The sequence below is a fragment of the Culex quinquefasciatus genome, chromosome 1 (genome assembly GCF_015732765.1).
Source record: "Culex quinquefasciatus strain JHB chromosome 1, VPISU_Cqui_1.0_pri_paternal, whole genome shotgun sequence".
Lineage (NCBI taxonomy): Eukaryota > Metazoa > Arthropoda > Insecta > Diptera > Culicidae > Culex > Culex quinquefasciatus.
In genome coordinates, this window is record NC_051861.1 from 4,188,259 (window position 1) to 4,209,321 (window position 21,063).

At 37.1% G+C, this 21,063-nt stretch overlaps 1 protein-coding gene across 2 annotated transcripts in view; it reads right to left on the reverse strand.

Annotated features, from left to right (window-relative positions):
- LOC6032645 (rho GTPase-activating protein 39) overlaps nt 1–17,134 on the reverse strand; it is a 42,457-nt gene extending 25,323 nt beyond the window's left edge. For both annotated transcript variants that reach the window (XM_038254528.1, XM_038254521.1), the window contains exons 1-2: nt 16,616–17,134; nt 14,579–14,672 (exon numbers count right to left, since the gene is read on the reverse strand). In XM_038254528.1, coding sequence (XP_038110456.1) covers nt 14,579–14,672; nt 16,616–16,632 — 111 coding nt within the window. In that variant the 5' untranslated portion in view covers nt 16,633–17,134. The remainder of the gene's footprint in view (nt 1–14,578; nt 14,673–16,615) is intronic.
- Nucleotides 17,135–21,063: the final 3,929 nt, after the last annotated feature.

Here is a 21,063-nt window from a genome sequence, read left to right on the forward strand (position 1 = left end):
CACATCTACACCACCGGGGTAGCTGAGCGAAGTCTACGTCGGTCGGGCCGTCTAGCTAGTGTCAGCCAGGGGAAGAAGGGAAAGGATTAAGCGAAACCAGGAGGAATTGTACGCAGTGCGATTTGCAGAACGCCACCTTTTTTGTTTAAAACAAGTTATACCTAATAATTAGTAGTTTTAGAAACATTACGCTGAACGATACGCTGTTTACGACCGAAGCGAGTGGTTCTGGGCCGTGGTCGCGAGAACCACACAGCTACTTCGAGGTTACGAGCAGAACTTGTAGGCAAGTGTCCAAACGGCCAAGGAGGCCAAAAGATCCCCAGAACACGCGTAAGCAACTAGGCTGGGCAAGACTGGTCGTCACCGAACATTGTTGTCGTGTTTAACGAGCAATCGGATTGAGGGAAAACTAATTGTAAGTCTACAGAACAACTACTGATAGCAGTGAACTTAATAAAACGAATTATTTCAGCTTTGAGCTGCGCTACTCAAAAACAGCTGCTGCAAAGAGTTTCACCCAAAACAACAAACGTAATACTTTGAAATAATTCAGCAAGCATTTACATGCCAAGGGTTATCCTGCAATCTGTTTTCAGCATGCGGAAAACGGAACCGATGAGTAATCGATCTCTGCAATAGGCAGTTACTAAAAAAAGAGTGCGAGAAAAGTACAACGAATTTCACTGGCAAATGACGGTAACCATTCAACAGTTTAGAAGCAGTGACGATGAATAATGCTTGAAATGAGTTTTAAAATCGATTAAAGAAGCAGTTTGGGGCATTTGGCTTGAAGGTCGCTACTAGATTGCTTTGTAAAGTGACAGCTGTCACGCATTGAATCGAGGTTCAAAACCCGGTCAGCGCAGTGTAGATTTTTTCTCTCCTCAAACTTTCGCAATCTTTTTTCGGGCATCTTTTCTCCATAAAGTGCTGCTCATGATGCAGGTCAGCCGGTCGTTCCGGAGTGGTCTCCGCGGTCTCTGGAGGTGTTCTTCTTCTCTTTTCTTGTACGCCAGCAGGCAGTCAGTCGGTGGTGTTGTGTCCGTTATCGCGCACGGCGATGTACACCACACTACTTATGCTTCTCGAACTCACCGGCGAGGTGTGGGGGGTTGGGGTAATGTGGGACAAGGTGGGCCTATTTTTAGTGCCGTGGCCCGACTCACTTTCTTCGAACTCTCCGCCTCATTCTTCTCGGGAGGTTTTGCTTACGCGCGCTCGCAATGTTGGCCCGATTTGGCTGGAAGACCGTGATTGATTTTCTCCTCTGGATTTACAATAATCGCCGTTGCGCCACGCCGGGTGAATTGATTCGTTGTTTGGCTCGACCAGAGCGACACATATAAAAAAAAGTCATGTTGTCTGGGCTGGCCTGGAAGTCCAGCCGTTCTGATAATGACAGACTGATGGACAGCTTCGAGCTCTCCTCCAAAGTCATTGTTGCATTCGAGTGACGCTGACTCTGCTGCCATGGAATGACAGTAATGACGGATAAGTGCAGCACGAGGCCACCCTTCAAAGTCGAGGCACACTTCGCTTTCTTGCATAACTTCGTACGCTGCGCTGCTGCAAATGACAACGACCCCGGCCATCCATCGCCTACTACGATACAGTTCCAAATAAGATTAGTGAAATTTTTGCTGCCAAATTTGATTGCATTCAAAAAAAAAAACACTCACTTTTGTTTCACAACGCGGATTGTTTTCGAGGGATCCCCCTCCTTGTACGAAGAAGTGGACTTTCAGCCACTTGAATTTGCACGCGTATCCGAACCGTGAAATGCCACCGGTTGGTCGGTCCACCGAAGTGGCCAATTGATTTGACGTGGCCACTCGGAGGGCGGCGCCGCCGCCGATTTCACTTTCGACGTCTAAAACTAATGATCCGGTAGTGGTGACGGCGGCGGCGACCGTTAACCCTTCAACGATTGAACGTTTTGAACCAAAAAAAATAGCAGTTCTAAACTTTTAGCTAAGGTTAATATTTTAAAACAGTGTTGCCATATCAAAAAATATATATTTCAACAATTTAAAAAATTTCATCTTTAAAATTTATATTACCAAAATTAAGATTAAAAAAAGCAGAACCAACTTCGATTTTGATAAAAAAAAATTGCAGCACTTTAAAAGTTTTTAATGAACTTCTGACAGAAAATTTATTAAAAACTTGAAAACTAAAACCGCTTACAAAAGGTCAAATTCAGGACCACTTTTGCTCTTAGGTACTGCTCCCCAGGCCGTTGGCGGAAGTGTCATTTGGCTGTCGAACTACTCTGCCTCGAAGCCAGATTGCACTTGATGCGGCGCAAGAGAGAGATTAGCCAGAGACAAGTCCCGGCAGCGGCGGCAAAAGCCACACAATTTCCGGCCACTTCCAGTCGCTACAGTTACGTGGTGGTGCACAATTTTCTGATTTTTTTTAAAAGGCGATTTAGTAAGGCCAGGGTGATCACTCAAATTCCATTTTCAAATTCCCGACTTTTTTCCAGGCTTTTCCAGAATGCTCAAATAATAGGCATTTCTTATCTAAAGAATGATTTCAAACAAAAAACATTCTATAAGAAAAGTCCATATTAACCACCGAAAAAAAAATTCTCAATGAATTTAAAAAAAAACCAAATATAGGCATTTTTTGTAAATACAGAAACTAAACAACAATTAAAAAAAACTTCAAAAATGTAATTTTATTATTATGATTCAGAGTAGAAACACAAACAATTAGTCTTTAAAAATTACCGAAAGTTCAACAATACTTATAACTTCCATGTTATTTTTTAAATTGGCAAACGTATAGTTTTTGATACTTCGTTTCAACTTGGAATGCCAAAAAGTTGAAGATAACTAAACTTAAAATATCGTTCCTATTTTTCTAAAACTTCATCATCATTTTAAATCAAAGAATGATTAAAACATAATTGCTGTTATTATTCATTCAAAGCATTTAGAAAAATGTCAAGTAATTCATAAAAGAAAATGTTTTTGCCAAGTTCCTTTTTTAATTTTGAAATTTTTGACATTGAATTTTTTAATCAATGTCAATTTATCTAGTGGTCAGTATTTAACTGATTTTTTTCAATGAAAATTCAGTTTGATATGATTTTATGTTTTCCCACGTATTTTAAGCAAAATGATTGAAAAGACAATTTTTTTAAACAATTTTGCAAATTGCAATAACTCAAAATTTCATGGAATTTCTTTTTTTTGCAATTTAAATATTTTCTTTATGTTTTCAAAACGTAAAAAAGTTTTTCATTTTGGTTATTATTTGACATTTAAGTTTTCCGAAAACTGAAAATCAAGCTTTATCTATGGTAGGTAATTTACCCATACTCACAAAGTTCAAGAGCAACATTTGGAAAAATAAAAAAACATAGTTTAAATTACTTAGGCCGTTGCAATTTTTGTATCGATGGGGGGGCAAAACAATAAAAAAGTATAAAAATTTAAATTTCGGGCCATGGTTTCAACATTTTTATGAAAAAAGTGTTTTAAAATGCATAAAATGCAATGCAATGCAAATGCATGCAGGACAGGTGTATTGTCCAGTTGTTTTGCCATCATTAGTTTCCAAGATATTTAAATATTGACGAAAATTTTATTTTTTGCGAAAAAAAATTGCGCTGCTGTATATTAGAATTTCATAAAAATTCAAAACATTTTTAAACAAGCCTTAACAAGATAAATATGATTATCCATGCAGAAAAATGCATTTAAGATTGTTTCCAGTTGATTAGACTTCTATTTCATGGAAATTCTGAAAAAAAATTTGCCTCCTGATTTTTCAGACCAATTTTGAAGGGGGGTGACATAAACTTTGAAAAATATTTGCAACGGCCTTAATTAATTTAGTTAAACAATTAAAAATATTTAAAAAAAACCATTGCCGTACTCAAGTTGGAATCTGTTTTCAAATATTCAATTATGAGACAAAATGAAATAGAATCATAATTCTAAGCTGGAAATTAGGCTCTATTTTTAAATTAGATTTTCATTAACTTTACCTCTTGTTTGAAGAACAAAAATTAATAGCGATCATTTGATTCATAAAAATATTATGAAAATCTGTGTCAAAGACTCCAATATTCATAATGATTTTGAATGTCTTAAACAGCTTTTCCATACTCAAATATATTGGGGTAATTCTCCGCCAACTCACACAGCAGTTGCCCCGACCCCTCTTCGATTTGCGTGAAACTTTGTCCTAAGGGGTAACTTTTGTCCCTGATCACGAATCCGAGGTCCGTTTTTTGATATCTCGTGACGGAGGGGCGGTACGACCCCTTCCATTTTTGAACATGCGAAAAAAGAGGTGTTTTTCAATAATTTGCAGCCTGAAACGGTGAAGAGATAGAAATTTGGTGTCAAAGAGACTTTTATGTAAAATTAGACGCCCGATTTGATGGCGTACTCAGAATTCAGAAAAAACGTATTTTTCATCGAAAAAAAACACTAAAAAAGTTTAAAAAATTCTCCCATTTTCCGTTACTTGACTGTAAAAAATTGTGGAACATGTTATTTTATGGGAAATTTAATGTACTTTTCGAATCTACATTGTCCCAGAAGGGTCATTTTTTTATTTAGAACAAAATTTTTCATTTTAAAATTTCGTGTTTTTTCTAACTTTGCAGGGTTATTTTTTAGAGTGTAACAATGTTCTACAAAGTTGTAGAGCAGACAATTATAAAAATTTTGATATATAGACATAAGGGGTTTGCTTATAAACATCACGAGTTATCGCGATTTTACGAAAAAAAGTTTTGAAAAAGTTACTTTTTGCGTTTCTCTTTGTTTCGTCGTCCGTGTCTGTCGCGGGTGACCATGAACGGCCATGATCGATGACGACCAACTTTTTCAAAACTTTTTTGCGTAAAATCGCGATAACTCGTGATGTTTATAACCAAACCCCTTATGTCTATATATCAAAATTTTTGTAATTGTCTGCTCTATAACTTTGTAGAACATTGTTACACTCTAAAAAATAACCCTGCAAAGTTAGAAAAAACACGAAATTTTAAAATGAAAAAATTTGTTCTAAATGAAAAAATGACCCTTCTGGGACAATGTAGATTTGAAAAGTACATTAAATTTCCCATAAAATGACATGTTCCAAAATTTTTTACAGTCGAGTAACGGAAAATGGGAGAATTTTTAAAACTTTTTTAGTGTTTTTTTCGATGAAAAATAAGTTTTTTCGGAATTCTGAGTACGCCATCAAATCGGGCGTCTAATTTTACATAAAAGTCTCTTTGACACCAAATTTCTATCTCATCTCCGTTTCAGGCTGCAAATTATTGAAAAACACCTCTTTTTTCGCATGTTCAAAAATGGAAGGGGTCGTACCGCCCCTCCGTCACGAGATATCAAAAAACGGACCTCGGATTCGTGATCAGGGACAAAAGTTACCCCTGAGGACAAAGTTTCACGCAAATCGAAGAGGGGTCGGGGCAACTTTTCCCGATTTCGTGTGAGTTGGTAGAGAATTACCCATTGAAATAGTGAAAAGAACCTTAAATTTAAAGTAAGTTACTAAAGCAGAAAAAGTGAATTCCTTTTTGAAAATTGTACAAAATATTACAAAATTATTCAAGAGTTAACAAATAATTTTCAAGCAAGTATGCGCAGAATTCCCGACTTTTCCCGTCTTTTAGACAAAAAATCATAAATTCCCGACTTTTTCCCGATTTTTGGCGAATTTTAGCGAATTCCCGACTTTCCCGACTTGAGTGGCCAGCCTGTTAGTAAGCCATTTTTTAAAAGCAGTTGCGTACAACATTGCCTGCAATTTTTTTAGGCAAATATTTCCCACGCTTTTATAGATCAAATAACTTGTCTAATAAATTGAATTAGAAATTCACACTAAAGAACATTTTAGAAAATTTAAACTGTGTATTCTTTCTTCTGAGGTTTAGCCTATAATCACTTTGCCTGATGTTACTGAACTGAACCTACAGCTGTTACACAGCTTTAGTGACCACAACGCAGAGCAAAATTTCATTTAATGATGATGTTAATATACTGTGCGGTCTAGCTGAATGACAACTGTGGAGTTGTGATCGAAATAAGATTTCTGAGCAACTTATTTACTAAACTTGTCAATTTACTTGTTCATCTTTAGAATTCAAAGTGTCCCATTAAAATGTAGTCAACACTTTCCGGCTAGTCAGTAGCGTATTAAAATAAACATAAATACAGACACAGACCATCGCTCTCTCTCTGGGCAAAAGAAAGGGGCCAGCCACTGCACTGTGTAATACCATCAATTATCCAATCGAGATCAAGCTAACCCATCGGCAGCAGCAGCAGCATACTTGTGTTTTGTCTCATCCTCGTCATCGAAAGCAGGCAGCAAGTGAGTAACTCGGCTAAAGTGTCTCACTTTAGAGTGACCACTTTTGCGGTGAATCACTTCACGATCATCATCATCATCATCGCTCAGTGAGCCGGAACATGGCGAAGCAAAGAATTGTGCATATATTATGATGGTGCCCCACAACATTATACGCTTCTTTGAAGAGGAAAACGATGACGGCGATGATACTATAGTGGCTGCTGCTCGAGTGCGCTATTTGTAGAGTCGTCCCTCTTGGGAAGAGTATGCTGAAAAGGGGGTTAGCAGAGTGAGTCGTGCTCACTCGTGAGTGAGTGAGTCGAAAATCGGCACTTGACCACCGCTCGCTCTTCCAGAGCGAGAGGAAATTTACAATAAACGTTTCTAAATAGTTTTAATTGATTGTTATTATTAGTTTGGACTGGTCGGATATCATCATTGTTTTGGCCTCCACATGCGTTTTTTTTTTCGTAGACTGACGGCGGCCACTTTCACTTCATTTAGCAATTCTCGACGATGCGAGCGAGAGCAGATTAAAAAGGGGAGCTTCTTGGTTTTGTTATTTCAAGTCTGCTTCTGCAGCAAAACGGCAAGGACGTGATGTCAGACCTGCACACGTCTCTGCTGCTGGATAAAAAAAAAACTTATAAATCGATAAATGTTTTGGGCACTCCTCGAGAAAGGCGAGTGTCTGCCCCCTCGAGAAGAATGTCATGGATGTGTCAAAAAAGGGAGAAGAAGTTGACGCAAAAGGGTAGCGGCCTTTTAAGTAAATTTGCAGTTCACAGTTTTGATTTGCTTGACATATCGACACTTTTGCGGAACCACGTGTATATATGCCAAAGTTCAAAGGACAATTGGGACGCCCCCAAAAACGACATGTCCAAACGGCGCCGCCACCGTGTCTTACATCAGGCTCAATTTACACTGATCCCCTCCTCGCTCGTGGAGCTATTGGCATATGGACGGGTATTAGGTGTCGGCTTAGTCACGGCTAATACCTCATTGAACCCAATAGAAAACAAAATGCTATTAGCGGCTTATGTTTTCGGACTGGTCAATTCGCCTCTGAACGATTTGTGTATGTTTAGTAAAGTATAAATGATTGTTTTTCAATGAAGGATCAAAAAATAATAAATGTCATCTTTTCAGAAATTTCCGGGAAGGGCAATAATTCTTTAACCAAGTTTATACTCCAAAAAAAAGTGATTGCAAAAAATCAAGAAAGGCCCAAAATATTTTTTTCCTGCAATAAAATTTGCAATGAAAAAGTATTTTTTTTTTCAACATCATTTACGTTTATAAAAATTTCATATTTGTAGAAAGATTAAAAAGTCTATATTTGCTTAAAGATACAAAAATAAGCTTCATATAACGTATTCTGAGTCAGGGTTGTTACGGGAGAGTCGAGAAAAAATCCGCGCCATATAAAAAAAAAATCGCGACCAACATTCAAGAACTGTATTTCCAAAGAAAAAAAACTAATACAGAAAGTATTTGATTAAAAAATGAAACTCATTTTAAGTTCGAAGGAATCAAAGTAAAAAATACCTCAAGAGACTTCAACAAAAGTGTCACAAAAAAAAATCTTTTTGCAAATCAGAGGGACTTAACAATAATTTTGACCAATATAAACAAAATAGAAAATTATAAACCAATAAAAACAAAATTAAAAAATCTAATAAATGAAATTTAACATCAAAAATATAAGCTCAAAAAAACCAAAATCTAACATTTTAATATGACTAAATTTTAGATTCCGAAATTCTAAAAATTCTATGAATTTTAATACAGATTGTATTTAAAATTTCACACTAAAATTTCATTCCGAAACAAATTGCATTTTCAATATTTGAAATATTTTCTTCTAAAAATTTAAAAACTTAAGAATGTAAGAATTTAAAAATTTAAAAATTTAAGACTTCAAGAATTCAAGAATTCAAGAATTTAAGAATTTGAGAATTTAAGAATTTAAGAATTTAAGAATTTAAGAATTTAAGAATTTAAGAATTTAAGAATTTAAGAATTTAAGAATTTAAGAATTTAAGAATTTAAGAATTTAAGAATTTAAGAATTTAAGAATTTAAGAATTTAAGAATTTAAGAATTTAAGAATTTAAGAATTTAAGAATTTAAGAATTTAAGAATTTAATAATTTAAGAATTTAATAATTTAAGAATTTAAGAATTTAAGAATTTAAGAATTTAAGAATTTAAGAATTTAAGAATTTAAGAATTTAAGAATTTAAGAATTTAAGAATTTAAGAATTTAAGAATTTAAGAATTTAAGAATTTAAGAATTTAAGAATTTAAGAATTTAAGAATTTAAGAATTTAAGAATTTAAGAATTTAAGAATTTAAGAATTTAAGAATTTAAGAATTCGACGGTAACATTTCAAAAAGCATCATGTACATTTTGACACTTTCTGGGTTATTGCATATTCTGAAAGTACTCCTAATTAGCTACCTCTCCACCAAAAATGAGCAAAAGTTACTTCAGTAAAGTCTGTTTAATCATGATTTTAAATAAAGTAACATAAACAAAATCTCTGCCATAAGCAGTCCCTGTTTATATAGCCCTGTCAACCTGTCAAACAAAAGACTACAAGAACCTCGTGACGAAAAAAAAAAGCATCATGAACAAAGCGCCATGTACATTCGGCGAAGAAAAACGAATCATAACAAAGCGCCCCCTCAATGACAGCCGGGTGATATCGACGTTGATGATTTCAAAAGGAGTTATGTTTGTTTTACTCAAATAAAATTACGGAAATGATGTTTTATTGAATTTGGATGATCAAGTATCAATAAAAGCAACATTTTTCATCGTTTGTTATTATTACAACATCTTATTTAAGAATTTAAGAATTTAAGAATTTAAGAATTTAAGAATTTTAGAATTTAAGAATTTAAGAATTTAAGAATTTAAGAATTTAAGAATTTAAGAATTTAAGAATTTAAGAATTTAAGAATTTAAGAATTTAAGAATTTAAGAATCTAAGAATTCAAATTTTATTTGAGATTTCCGTTTTTTTTTTGTTTTCAAAGTTGTTTTAAATTTAATATTTTTTAGTTTTCAAATTTAGATTTTTTAATTTTGTTTTTTTTTAATTTGAATTTTTTTTATTTTGAATTTTTCTTTAAATTTTGAATTTCATAGTATTTTGGAGCTTTGAATTTCAGGTTTTTAAAATTCTGAAGAAATTTCGGATTTTTTAAATTACGATTTTAGAAATTCGAAAAAATTTTAATCTGACTTTTAAAAATTTGATTAAAAAACCTATTAAAATATCAAAAAAGTTTCGAATTTTTGAAATTTGAATTTTGAATGATGGAGCATTAATTTTTGAATGTTCTGATCTTTTTATTTTTCGCCAAGAATGTTTAAATTTAGAAAAAAATTTCTACGGGTAAATCCCATCTAAAATATAAAGGCGAATTGAATATATACACTATAAAATTAAAAATAAATAAGGTTAAAAAAACATTACTCAAAACTCAAAAGAAATTACATATTCAGAGCCGGATATATTAAGAAATGAGTTAAGTGTAGTAATAATTTTATTTAAGAAATTTTCAACCATACATTTGAAAAATAATTTCTACATAATCTTTATCTTGATTTTTCGACGGTTCATATTAAGAAAATACAATCAAACATTTTCAGAAAAAAAAATCTATTAATAAGAAATTGAAATTGCACTCAATGAAAAAAAACAAATTCTCGTAATTCTTGATAATATTTTTCTTAATAACTTGAAAGTAATTCTATCTATTTATCTATTTATTTATCAAAATTGCCATCCGCGCGAAATCCGCGCCTGAGCAAAATTAGTCAGCAAATCCGCGCGGTCTGTAACAACCCTATAGTTCACGATTTTATATGTTTTTTTCAATGCAAATTTCAAACAAAAATTCAAATTTCATTTTTTTCCCACTTTACTTGGGTGTGTATCGTGGAGAATTTCCCATATCCTCTTAAAAAGGTCACTCGTCTTCTGGAACCTGTTTCCTTGATGTGCTGTTAAGATGTGTGTGACCGGAAATGAACGGCGGTAATGATGTTGAGAATCTGGTTAAGGCGAAATTGACTATATTCCCACTTGACAATTCCATCACATAAACATGACGAAATCCAGTCTGCAAACCCGCTGAAATCAACGTTTCCAAACATTTGCAAATTGATGGCTAAAGAATGTCAGAAAAATTGGTTTTTCATGTATGGGTGCATTTAAAGACAATTTGAGAGTCTAATATTTATGAGTGAAAACTTCACTAAGAAATTACCCCAATTTAGAAGAGATTTGTTTAACATTCATTAAACTAATTGCTTCAATTATCTGAAAATCTTACCTCAAAGATACAGCGCTCTCCAAATGCAAAACAATCGCAGACACGCGTGTTCATCGCTTAGTTAAGGTGGTAAAAAATTAGCACCTCAAATCCCTCCTCGCTTCATCTCTAAAACTGAAGCGTGCACCTTGCACCTTAAACAGCAACAACAACAACAATGGCTCCATTAAACCCATCGGCGAATTGATTGCTTCTTTTCCACTGTTTTTTTTTACTCGTAGTAAAGCAATTTGTTGTTGGTCTCTCTACTATCGACTAGTTGATGCGATGATGATGATACAAGAAATGGATTCCTCGAGCCAAAATAAAACTAAACAACCGCGGCTCGTGCGGATTGGATCACGCAAAGGGGCTCCCCGTTCCGTGAGTAACCCGCGGTGGCGCCCCCGAGATTGTTATTGTTTTTTTTTTTTTTTTTGCGCGCGCCAGCACAAGCAGTGTAAAAAAAGGTGAAATTGAGGTAGTAAAAAAGAAACTTTCCGATAGACTTTACGGAGTAATGTTTTCTTTACAATTGGGTACTAAAGCCATATGTAAATTTTTATGTACAACGGTAAAAAACACGATTAAAAACCATTTCTGATCACTTTTTTTCATTTTAATGCAAAAAAAAATAATGACAAGACAAAATTTTTTCGATGGATTAACTATGGTCCCCTTGGAACGAGCTGTCAAGTAGGAACTTTTCTGTCAAAAAGGACCGCGAGGATATTTTTCCAAATTGATTTAAAAATCCATTTTCAACTCTTTGTGGTCGTACAAAGGGTCATTGTACTCAGAAAAATAAGCTTTATCGCTGTAAACAATAATCAGCAATCTAAGCTTCATTTTAGAATCCAATTGTTTTAAATTTTGATTTAATAGATCATAAAACGCCTTCAAAGATGTTTTAGATGTTAGATTCATCAAATTATACATTTTAATCAAAACTTAAACCGCTGTCCGACAATTTTTAACAAATTTACCCGGTAAGAAATTTGCGCAGTTCTTGTCTTGTAGAGACGACATCAACCCAAAATGGCACGATGTTGCGCCTGCTGACGCTGTTTGGGAATTTTCAAAAGTGACAGCTGTTTGTTTAACAGACATCAAGCTTGCACGCTGAAGCAAAATGATTATTTTTGGGTGAAAAAAGAGCTTTATTTTTTATTACGTATTTCAACGAGAATTGATCTCCTCGTTCCGGCTTCGTGCCACTGACTGATCCGTGCAAATAGACAACGATCCGGGGGACTTCCATACAACGACTTGGGGCCATTTGATACCTTTCCGACGAACGGAACTGGCGGGCGGTGGTCTGGTCTGCTGTCCAAGGGAAAGTGACAACAGTGGGCACCCACCCAAGGCACAAATAATGAATATATACAAAACCAACTCCATATGCATTTCGCACTTCCACGAGCCATACAGTTCGGTGGAAAATAAATGTGTTTTTCTTTTATTTTCTTCTTTTACTTTGCAATCGTACCCACCTTGAGCAATTTGCTCGCGGTTTTTGAGGTTAGGAAAAAAACGGCTCAGTGGGTGGCACAGGTGGCAAAAGATAAACATTTCACTCGCATTTACAGGTTCCGCGGAGAAATGGAAAGAGAGATGCCTGTATGACATTTGCATTTGCTTGCTACGCACGCTCCGGTGCACAAATTGTTCAATTTATGCATAGATTAGTGCAGGAAATAATGCACGAGGGAAATCCTTGGTGTAGATTAGTTACTTGATTTGAATAACATAGTTTGAAAAAAATATTTCGAGCATGCATCTCCACCTAACAATCTAATTTGTTTCACAGTTGCGATTTTATAAGTCCTAACCATAGCATCGTTACTCGGAAGGCATCGTTGATAGTAAAAATGTATCGTTAAAAAGTTCTCAATTTCTGAAACAGTATGTTGATTGTGGGATACTTTTAAACTAATGTAATTAATTTGTAGACATAATCGACATAAATACTTGGAATCGCTGCTCGTAAGGCACGCCGTTGGATGTAAGTTTTAAAAAAAACATAGCATCGTGCTCGAATTGCATCATTGTCAAAAGGAATAATTAGATATTTCTAAATTTCTGAAATCTGATGCACAGATTGTCAGTAACACTAGGAAACCAGGGCAAAATAGGGATTCCCCTCAGTTCGGTCGTCCCATGTGTTTGCGAGTGTGACACGGTCGGAAGGTGGCGGATTATGCGCCTCTCTAACGCCAACGGGCGACCATGTGGCCACCAGACACACAGCAGACAACTGGAAAGAAGACTGAAAGGAGCGCGACCCTATGCCTTAAACAGCAGCAGCGGGTGCAGAATATAAATTCAGAGAGAGATAGAGAGCGGCGTATGAGTAATCGCACCCCAAGCAGATTTAAGCAAAAGCTGGGATGTGATTTGAATGCGTCTCTTTTTTTTTGGTTTTGGGAAACCTTAAAACTATTTTTAAGCTCGATTTACGAGCGCCACTCTCTCAAACCCCGATTACCCAACCCTTTAATTATCAACTCAACGAGCTGGCATGTACGCCGAGGGCATTGTTACTTTGTAAAAGGGGGCAACAACAAATGGACCTACTACTGATACCATAAACGATCATACAATTACGGCCGACTTGTCCTAAACGTGCGGCTAAACTTTTCACGCACTTTTCAAAACGAAAAAAAAATGAGCATTGTTTTGCGTGCAGTAACACCTCGCCCAACTTGCGTGATAGAGTCGTCAACCTCGTGATTTTTGCTTCGCCGATTATGCGTGCACCGCGGCGTAGCACCACCTCAGGTTCGTAATCAACGTCGACCAGTTTGCTGAGGGAATTAATAATGCGCCACAATTAGCATGTGGCGCGTTCGCGGTCGGTGGTTTGGTGATTTAGTTTGGTTTTTAACTACTTTGAAACGATGAATGGAGAGCTAAATTAAGTTTCAAGTGAATGACAGAGATTTTCCGAGGAAATGTGTGATACATGTTGTCTAAAGCATGATTTGAAATAAATTCAACGAATCATCACTGCGGTTAAATTCTCGCAGTAGGGCTGGCCAAATGGAATGACGAGTGTAATCGACCCAGTATTTTGCAGAATGCTTTCGACAGATGGCCTACTGCGATGTTTGTCGAAGCTATGATACTATTATGACGTTTAGTTCAACAGACTATGTGCCTTCCGAGCAGCAATTCTAGGCAATGTTTTTTTTTCTTTTTTCATCTGGAAATGTAGTATAAATCGATCTATTTACGTAGCATTCAATTGTTTCAAACTGTGACCAGACAGACAATGATGCAGCTCATACTGTACCTTTCCCCTCCAATGACCACTGAACTGAAGCCGCGTTACATCATTTGTCTCGGAGCTGTGTTTTCCTGCCGGTTATTGTGTATTTTCCTGGTAGCGAGCAAATAAAAACCACATCACATAGTTATACGCGCTAACAAAACAGCAGCTTCGCCCCGATGGAACATAATCCATTATCTCGCGTTTAATTTCGCGCATTTCACGAGTAATAATAACAGCAAAACCAACGATTCGAGCAACATCGAACCGTCGAGTGGCAATCTGTTTGCACTTCCGTCTCTTCAGCTCAATCTATCTGTATAGTAGCGAGCTAGTTGACGGTGCTCGCTCAACACACTATCTAGCCGCGAAGCCGATGCATGTTGTTATTGGCGGCAAGGATTAGCGATTCATATTGCACCACCGTGAAAATGTTATCATTCCTTGTTCAGTTATTCTTTCAGCAAGGCGAATCAAAATCCAATTCGACGCCATAACCAGGCATGAAATCGCCGAAACGAACCCGTTCAACTGAGCGCGCGCGCTCCAAAATGGCTTAATTTTAAGTCGATCGACTCGTCGAGGAATCAATCGAGCGTGGATTAGTGGAACCCCACCCAAAGTACCCCGCTCAAGTACCGACTTACCTCCGGTGGATCCCAGACGCACTCGCCGGTCGTCAGGTTGGCGTACATGTGCTCCTTGGTGCGAGGTTCGATGATTTCCACCCATTCCACTCGGCTATCCGGAACGAAAGAAGAAACACAAACACTTATAAAACGGACTTCTTAGTAGTTCCCTCCTCTCACAACAAAAACCGAATTCCAGACGATTTTCCCCTCCCTCCACCGCTTTAAAATTTGAAGGATGGTGATGCTGCCCGTAACCTCCCAAGTTTAGTGCAGTACCAAACTTCCGGCGGAAATGTTTGCCATTCGGTGGTGGTGGCTTCGAGCAGACACTTTGCAAACTATTTGGCCACCGACGACGACGGCGACGCCGGTATGATTAGCATGCATGGGAAACGATGATGGTGACAATGGGGCGATGCAGGTGCCATCAATTTGTGGATAAACGGCGGAACGAAAGAGCGTTGTTGTTGGATATTTTTTGATATATAAAAGTTAGGTCTTGAAAGTAGAACCTTTCTCGCAACGAAATTCGTTACGATTAGGTAGATCTGGATGTACAAGAACGAATCACAATATGAATGACGATAACAACAGATTAAAAACAGTCGAAGCTGGTTCTTCAATATGTCTTGAGGGTTTCATAACGTGCTTTTCTTCACAGTACCATCGTGGGTTACTTGTAACGCCAATGGAATGTACGAACTCCATGCAGCTACGTCTCAATCCTTTGTAAAACAGTGAGTCCTGCGTACATGTATTTTACAGTTTTGCAATCTGAGATCGTCAGCTTCTCTAGTATCATGCTCATGGATATCCCTTGCGCGTACCATGGTTTCCGTCAAGTATTGTGGTACCATTTTTTACCATTGCTTCTCTCACAACAAATTGCTAAAAATTCGGCAAGCTGTCAGTTCTTGAGGCCGATATTTTTGGTTGAGGAACTAAGATATGTTGCTTCTCTCAATGCCAATTATTAGATATGTAGATGCTTAACATGCTGCAAACTGTTGTCTTTAAAATTCGGCAAGCTATTTGTTCTTGAGGACGTTATTTTTGGTTATTGAGGAACTTAGATCTGTTGCTTCTCTCAATGCCAATTTTTGAGTCTTAAAACGCAGAGTTATTGCCTCTTTCACTGGAAATTGCTATGTCTGGAGAGCTCGGTAAGCTGTCAGTTCTTGAAGAAGATATTGTGTAGTCAGTAACTGCAATCAGCTCGTGTGTCAATCTCTGATCCATTTTTCAGAGCATGCCGTACCAGTTCCTTCAGACTGTTGACATCAGTCATTGCTATCACGAGCAGCAAAGATGCTCCAGACATCCTGTGTTCAGCACTCCTCGCCAACCAAGTTCCCGTCTGGTGTGGTCTAGTCCATGCATGTGTCACGCCCAAAATAAAAGGATACACCACCACCGTGTCACTTTCCATTTTCCACCGGCTTTTCCTCCTGGCCGATGTCTTTTTCATCGTCGTCGTCGTCGTCATCGTCATTCCTCCAGCAGAAGACGGTGAAGAGTTGAAAGACAGGAACCGCACACAGCTAACCAACCAGCCCAACAGAGGGACCATTCAAAAGCATAACAGATGATGATGGTTTTTTCCTGTTTTTGTGTTCCTCTTCTCTATGTGGCAAATGGAACCCCAACCAGCTAGCGGTAGCAGATCGGTCGATGTCGCCAACGCCAGAACCCAGAGACACCACCAACACATGTTCAGGGCGTTGGGAGCTGCTGGTGTTGGTGGGTGCATGTTTTCCCGTTTTCCTGCCTCTATCCTCGTTTGCTGCGGGGAAAAGCTCGGAAAATGTGTGTATGTTCTCCAAGATGGCAAAACCTCAGGGGTCGCCGGCCGGGAACCGGAAGGGGGAGGAAAATCATCGGTATCGATTTTGACGGAATCAGCCGCAGCAAGGTTTCGATTGGTCTTTCCGGATGTTGCGGTTAAATTTGCACCGGATGACGCCCAACTTTGACTTTTTCAAGTTGGTGCAAATTTTCCAAAGAAAACCACACAAAAAAACTAAAATTTTCCATATTTTCCACAGAACGCACCTTTCCGATGTTGACATTTTGCCTGATTCTTCTGTTTCTTCCTTTCTTCGTCGCACACTCCACTCCCCTTCTCTCTCTATCTGCCCTGCGCGCACACACTCCGACCCCGTCCCGTGTGCGTGTGTGTATTCCTTCTCGCTCACTCACACGCACACACTGAATCACTCATGCAAAATTTTCTTCCCGTTTTTTTTACGAATCTTTCTTCTTTCGCTTCTTCGTTGCGCCTTTCGCTTCGTTTCCCTTCCACACTTTTTCACGACCACAAAAATCGGAACGCGCAGATTTTCGACCACACAAAAAAAAAAATTACAGTGCGGCAGTGCTACATTTTCACCGGCGGAAATGCACGCGTGAAAAGTGTCACACACACGCGCGATCGAAATCCGTGAAAAAATGACCGACGGACGAGACCGAACACACACCGAACGAGGGGAGAGGAAAGAGGGCAAAAACACGCACGAAGACAAATACGGCGCACACACGTCCGAACGCGTCGCTGGTCGGAACTGAAGTGATGAAAATTTTTGTTTTCTGCTTTGTCGCGAGCGAGGAACGCTTTGGTGGTGTGCGTGTGCGGTTGGTGCGGAGTTTGACAGCTTGAAATGTCAGCGCGAGTCAAGGGGGAGGTAGACAGGTGAGCGAAATTTTACGGAGGGCTATGTTTTTTGTTGGGATGTTAAAATTTTGCAACAAGGATTAAAATTTCTATCCTGTTATTGCGGATTTCAGAGATTTTTAGACAATCGTGCAATTTGTGGAAAGCTCTCCAACAAAGTGCACACCTCAAACTACAGCAGAAAAAAACTATCAAAGACACACACCCTGGTTTGAAACTGTTCTAAAGTGGTCGAAAGCAACAAAGCTCAGTCGAGACACGCACCACTCTAGGCGAGAGGGGGGGAGAAGGGGTAGGATTTCAAGTGTGCAAATATTTGGTGTGCAGATATTATTTGCAAGGGTGGAGAATTTGGTGCAAAGTGTGCAATAACTTTCGCATGCAATCATGATGACCGCGGAGGTCGAGTTCAATAGTTTGAAGCACTTCAAGCAAAACAATGTAAATGGGCCAATGTCGAAGTATAAAAAAAGAGTTCATCCTGCTCACATCAGATGGTGATTACATTTAGTAACGAGCAAGATATGTAGACTTTTTGTTTACACTTCGACATTGGCCTAATTACATTGTTTTGCTAGACTTTTTGACCGCATTATCTTTGAGGGCGAGCCGGCACAGTCTGTGTTGTTCTGGAAGGATATCTTGAGATCGAATCCCGTATCAAGGGCCTTATCAGCCCCATGTTCCAGATGTGCTTCTAGAATCGGGAACTCCCCGTTCAGGTACGCGCGCAACGCAGCTGGAAAACGTCGACCACTCTTCCCGTAACAACAGCCGGCTCAGCATGGGATCTTCTCAATTGACCGGCGGTCTTGTCGATTTCATTAAAATTTTGTTTGCTTCAAAATTTAAAAAAAAAATGCAGATCATGCAAAAATAATTGTCTGTGCATTTTATCTTTAATAAGAATATTATCGCGGGCGTCAATAATTAGAGTTCACGCGCGGTGATACGACCGCAAGATAATGATCGCATGACAGCCGCATGACAACCGCAGAACAAATTTTTGGCTGTTGTCAAAGGTTGCCTTGAGTTTTCAGCTGACTTTTTGGAAAATATTCAAAACAAATCAAGTTGACAGCCAAATCAACGTAGAATTTCAGTTCAATTTGCTGATTTTTACACTGCGGAAGCAAGGCGGCTATTGCGCGTATTCCCGAAAAAGACACGCGGCATACCAGCCTCGAAACGACGCGCCGCACTTTCGGCAAATGCGCGCTGTCAAATCCCATACGGTGCGTTTTGTTTTTGTTGATCTTCTTCTTCGAATTGCATGACATTGTTGCCGAGAATGTTTTTTATTGCACCAAAAGGGCAGAAAATCGCTGGCAACAGTGTCTGCGGCACATTCTGAAATGCCGCGCGGCGTGTACCTTCGAAAGAAACGGACAATATAATCTCCAATCAGTCACAGCGAAGGAGAAACGTGATTTTATCTCGCAATAAGCAATAAAATTATTAATTTAAAAAAAATAAAAATTCTAAAATTTCTTATTAGAAAAAAACTAGCGGTTCATTTCATTTAGTAGAACAACATGTTTTGCGCTTAGCACAAGAAATAAACATGAATAAAAAAATGAATTTAAAAATCATAGATTTTTTTTTAATTAATGGAAATCTTAAACTCTTAAATTTCAAATTTGAAAATTATTCAAAAATGTAAAATTAAAAAAAAATAACAAACTTTCAAAATTCTTAAATACATAGTTCAAAGATTTAAAAATCCTAAAAGTTTCTAGTTTTGCAGTTCTTATGCCCCAAGTTCTTGATCGACCTTTTGAAAAAGTATGCGAAAATTCTAAAATTATTTACTTTAGAATTCAAGAGAAATATTCTCACTAGAATTCCTGAATTTTGAAATTTTAAGCCCTGATATGTTATTTGAAACAGTAAGCAAAAATTCTAAATTTTTCAAATTCATTAATTCGACGGTAACATTTCAAAAGGCATCATGTACATTTTGACACTTTCTGGGTTATTGAATATTCTGAAAGTACTCCTAATAAGCTACCTCTCCACCAAAAATGAGCAAAAGTTACTTCAGTAAAGTCTGTTTAATCATGATTTTAAATAAAGTAACATAAACAAAATCTCTGCCATCAGCAGTCCCTGTTTATATAGCCCTGTCAACCTGTCAAACAAAAGACTACATAAACCTCGTGACGAAAAAAAAAAGCATCATGAACAAAGCGCCATGTACATTCGGCGAAGAAAAACGAATCATAACAAAGCGCCCCCCCTCAATGACAGCAGGGTGATATCGGCGTTGATGATTTCAAAAGGAGTTATGTTTGTTTTACTCAAATAAAATTACGGAAATGATGTTTTATTGAATTTGGATGATCAAGTATCAATAAAAGCAACGTTTTTCATCGTTTGTTATTATTAGAACATCTTATTTTGCTTTTATATTAAAATGGGAATTGAAAATGGATGCTCAACATTCAAATGCGTTTTTCTCAAAACGCATGGTTTGTACATGATGCTTTTTGAAATGTTGGCGTCGAATTCTAAAATTCTGTAGGATTGGGCCAAAAATTTAGTTTAGATTGCTGATATTATTGTTCACAACGATATAGCTTATTTTTCTTAGTACAATGACTCTTTGTACGACCACAAAGAGTTTAAAATGGATTTTTAAATCAATTTTGAATAATTAACCTCGCGGTCCTTCTTGACAGAAAAAGTCCTACTTGACAGCTCGTTTCAAGGGGACCATAGTTGATCCATAAAAAAAATGTTGTCTTGTCAATTATTTTTTTTTTTGCATTAAAATGAAAAAATGTGATCAGAAACCATGGTTTTCAATCGTGTTTTTTACCGTTGTTCATAAAAATTTACATAGGGCTTTAGTACCCAATTTTTTAGAATAATTGGGTACTAAAGCCTTGACTAAAGCCCTATGTAAATTTTTATGTACAACGGTAAAAAACACGTTCAAAAACCATTTCTGATCACTTTTTTTCATTTTAATGCTAAAAAAAATAATGACAAGCCAACATTTTTTCGATGGATCAACTATGGTCACCTTGGAACGAGCTGTCAAGTAGGAACTTTTCTGTCAAGAAGCACCGCGAGGTTAATTTTTCAAAATTGATTTAAAAATCCATTTTAAACTCGTTGTGGTCGTACAAAAGGTCATTGTACTCAGAAAAATAAGCTTTATCGCTGTAAACAATAATATTAGGTCCACGGAGCGAAGCGTATTAAAAATGATAGAAAACGTGTTTTTTTTCACCAAAGATGTTGAACCACGCCCACCATCACACCGTCAAAGGTGTTTGAAACCTCGATAAAGCCAAAATTAACATTATATGCGAAATTTTTCAAACCTTCTGAAAAAAGAAGTATCAAATCCAGAGCAAACTACTGGGATCCCTCAAGGATGTTCCGACGACAGAAAGGGAAGGGTGGGGTCAGAGATATTCTAACTAGTGTCCACGTGTCCTTACGACTACGAAAACCTTACAAAAACATACACATTTTTCAATTCAGTGAAGTAGGATTATGCTTTGGAATGTTCCCTTCAATGTTTTTATATACACGCAGAAAAATATTTTGTAGAATCAGCCTGTACAAGGTTTGATTCAACAAAATTTTTGTTGAATATAATCAACGCCGATTTTGCGTTGAAACAAACCTTGATTTTCTCAATTCCATAAAAATCTTTTGTTGTTTTGAAAAAGTTACTTTGACGTTTAGCGTTGATTCAACAAAAATCAACGTTTTGTTGATTTAAATATGCCTTATTTTTCTGCGTGTAAGAAAAAAAAATCATAAAAAAAAATCAATAAAAATGATTCATAAAAAATAGGTCCTTGGCATCGCA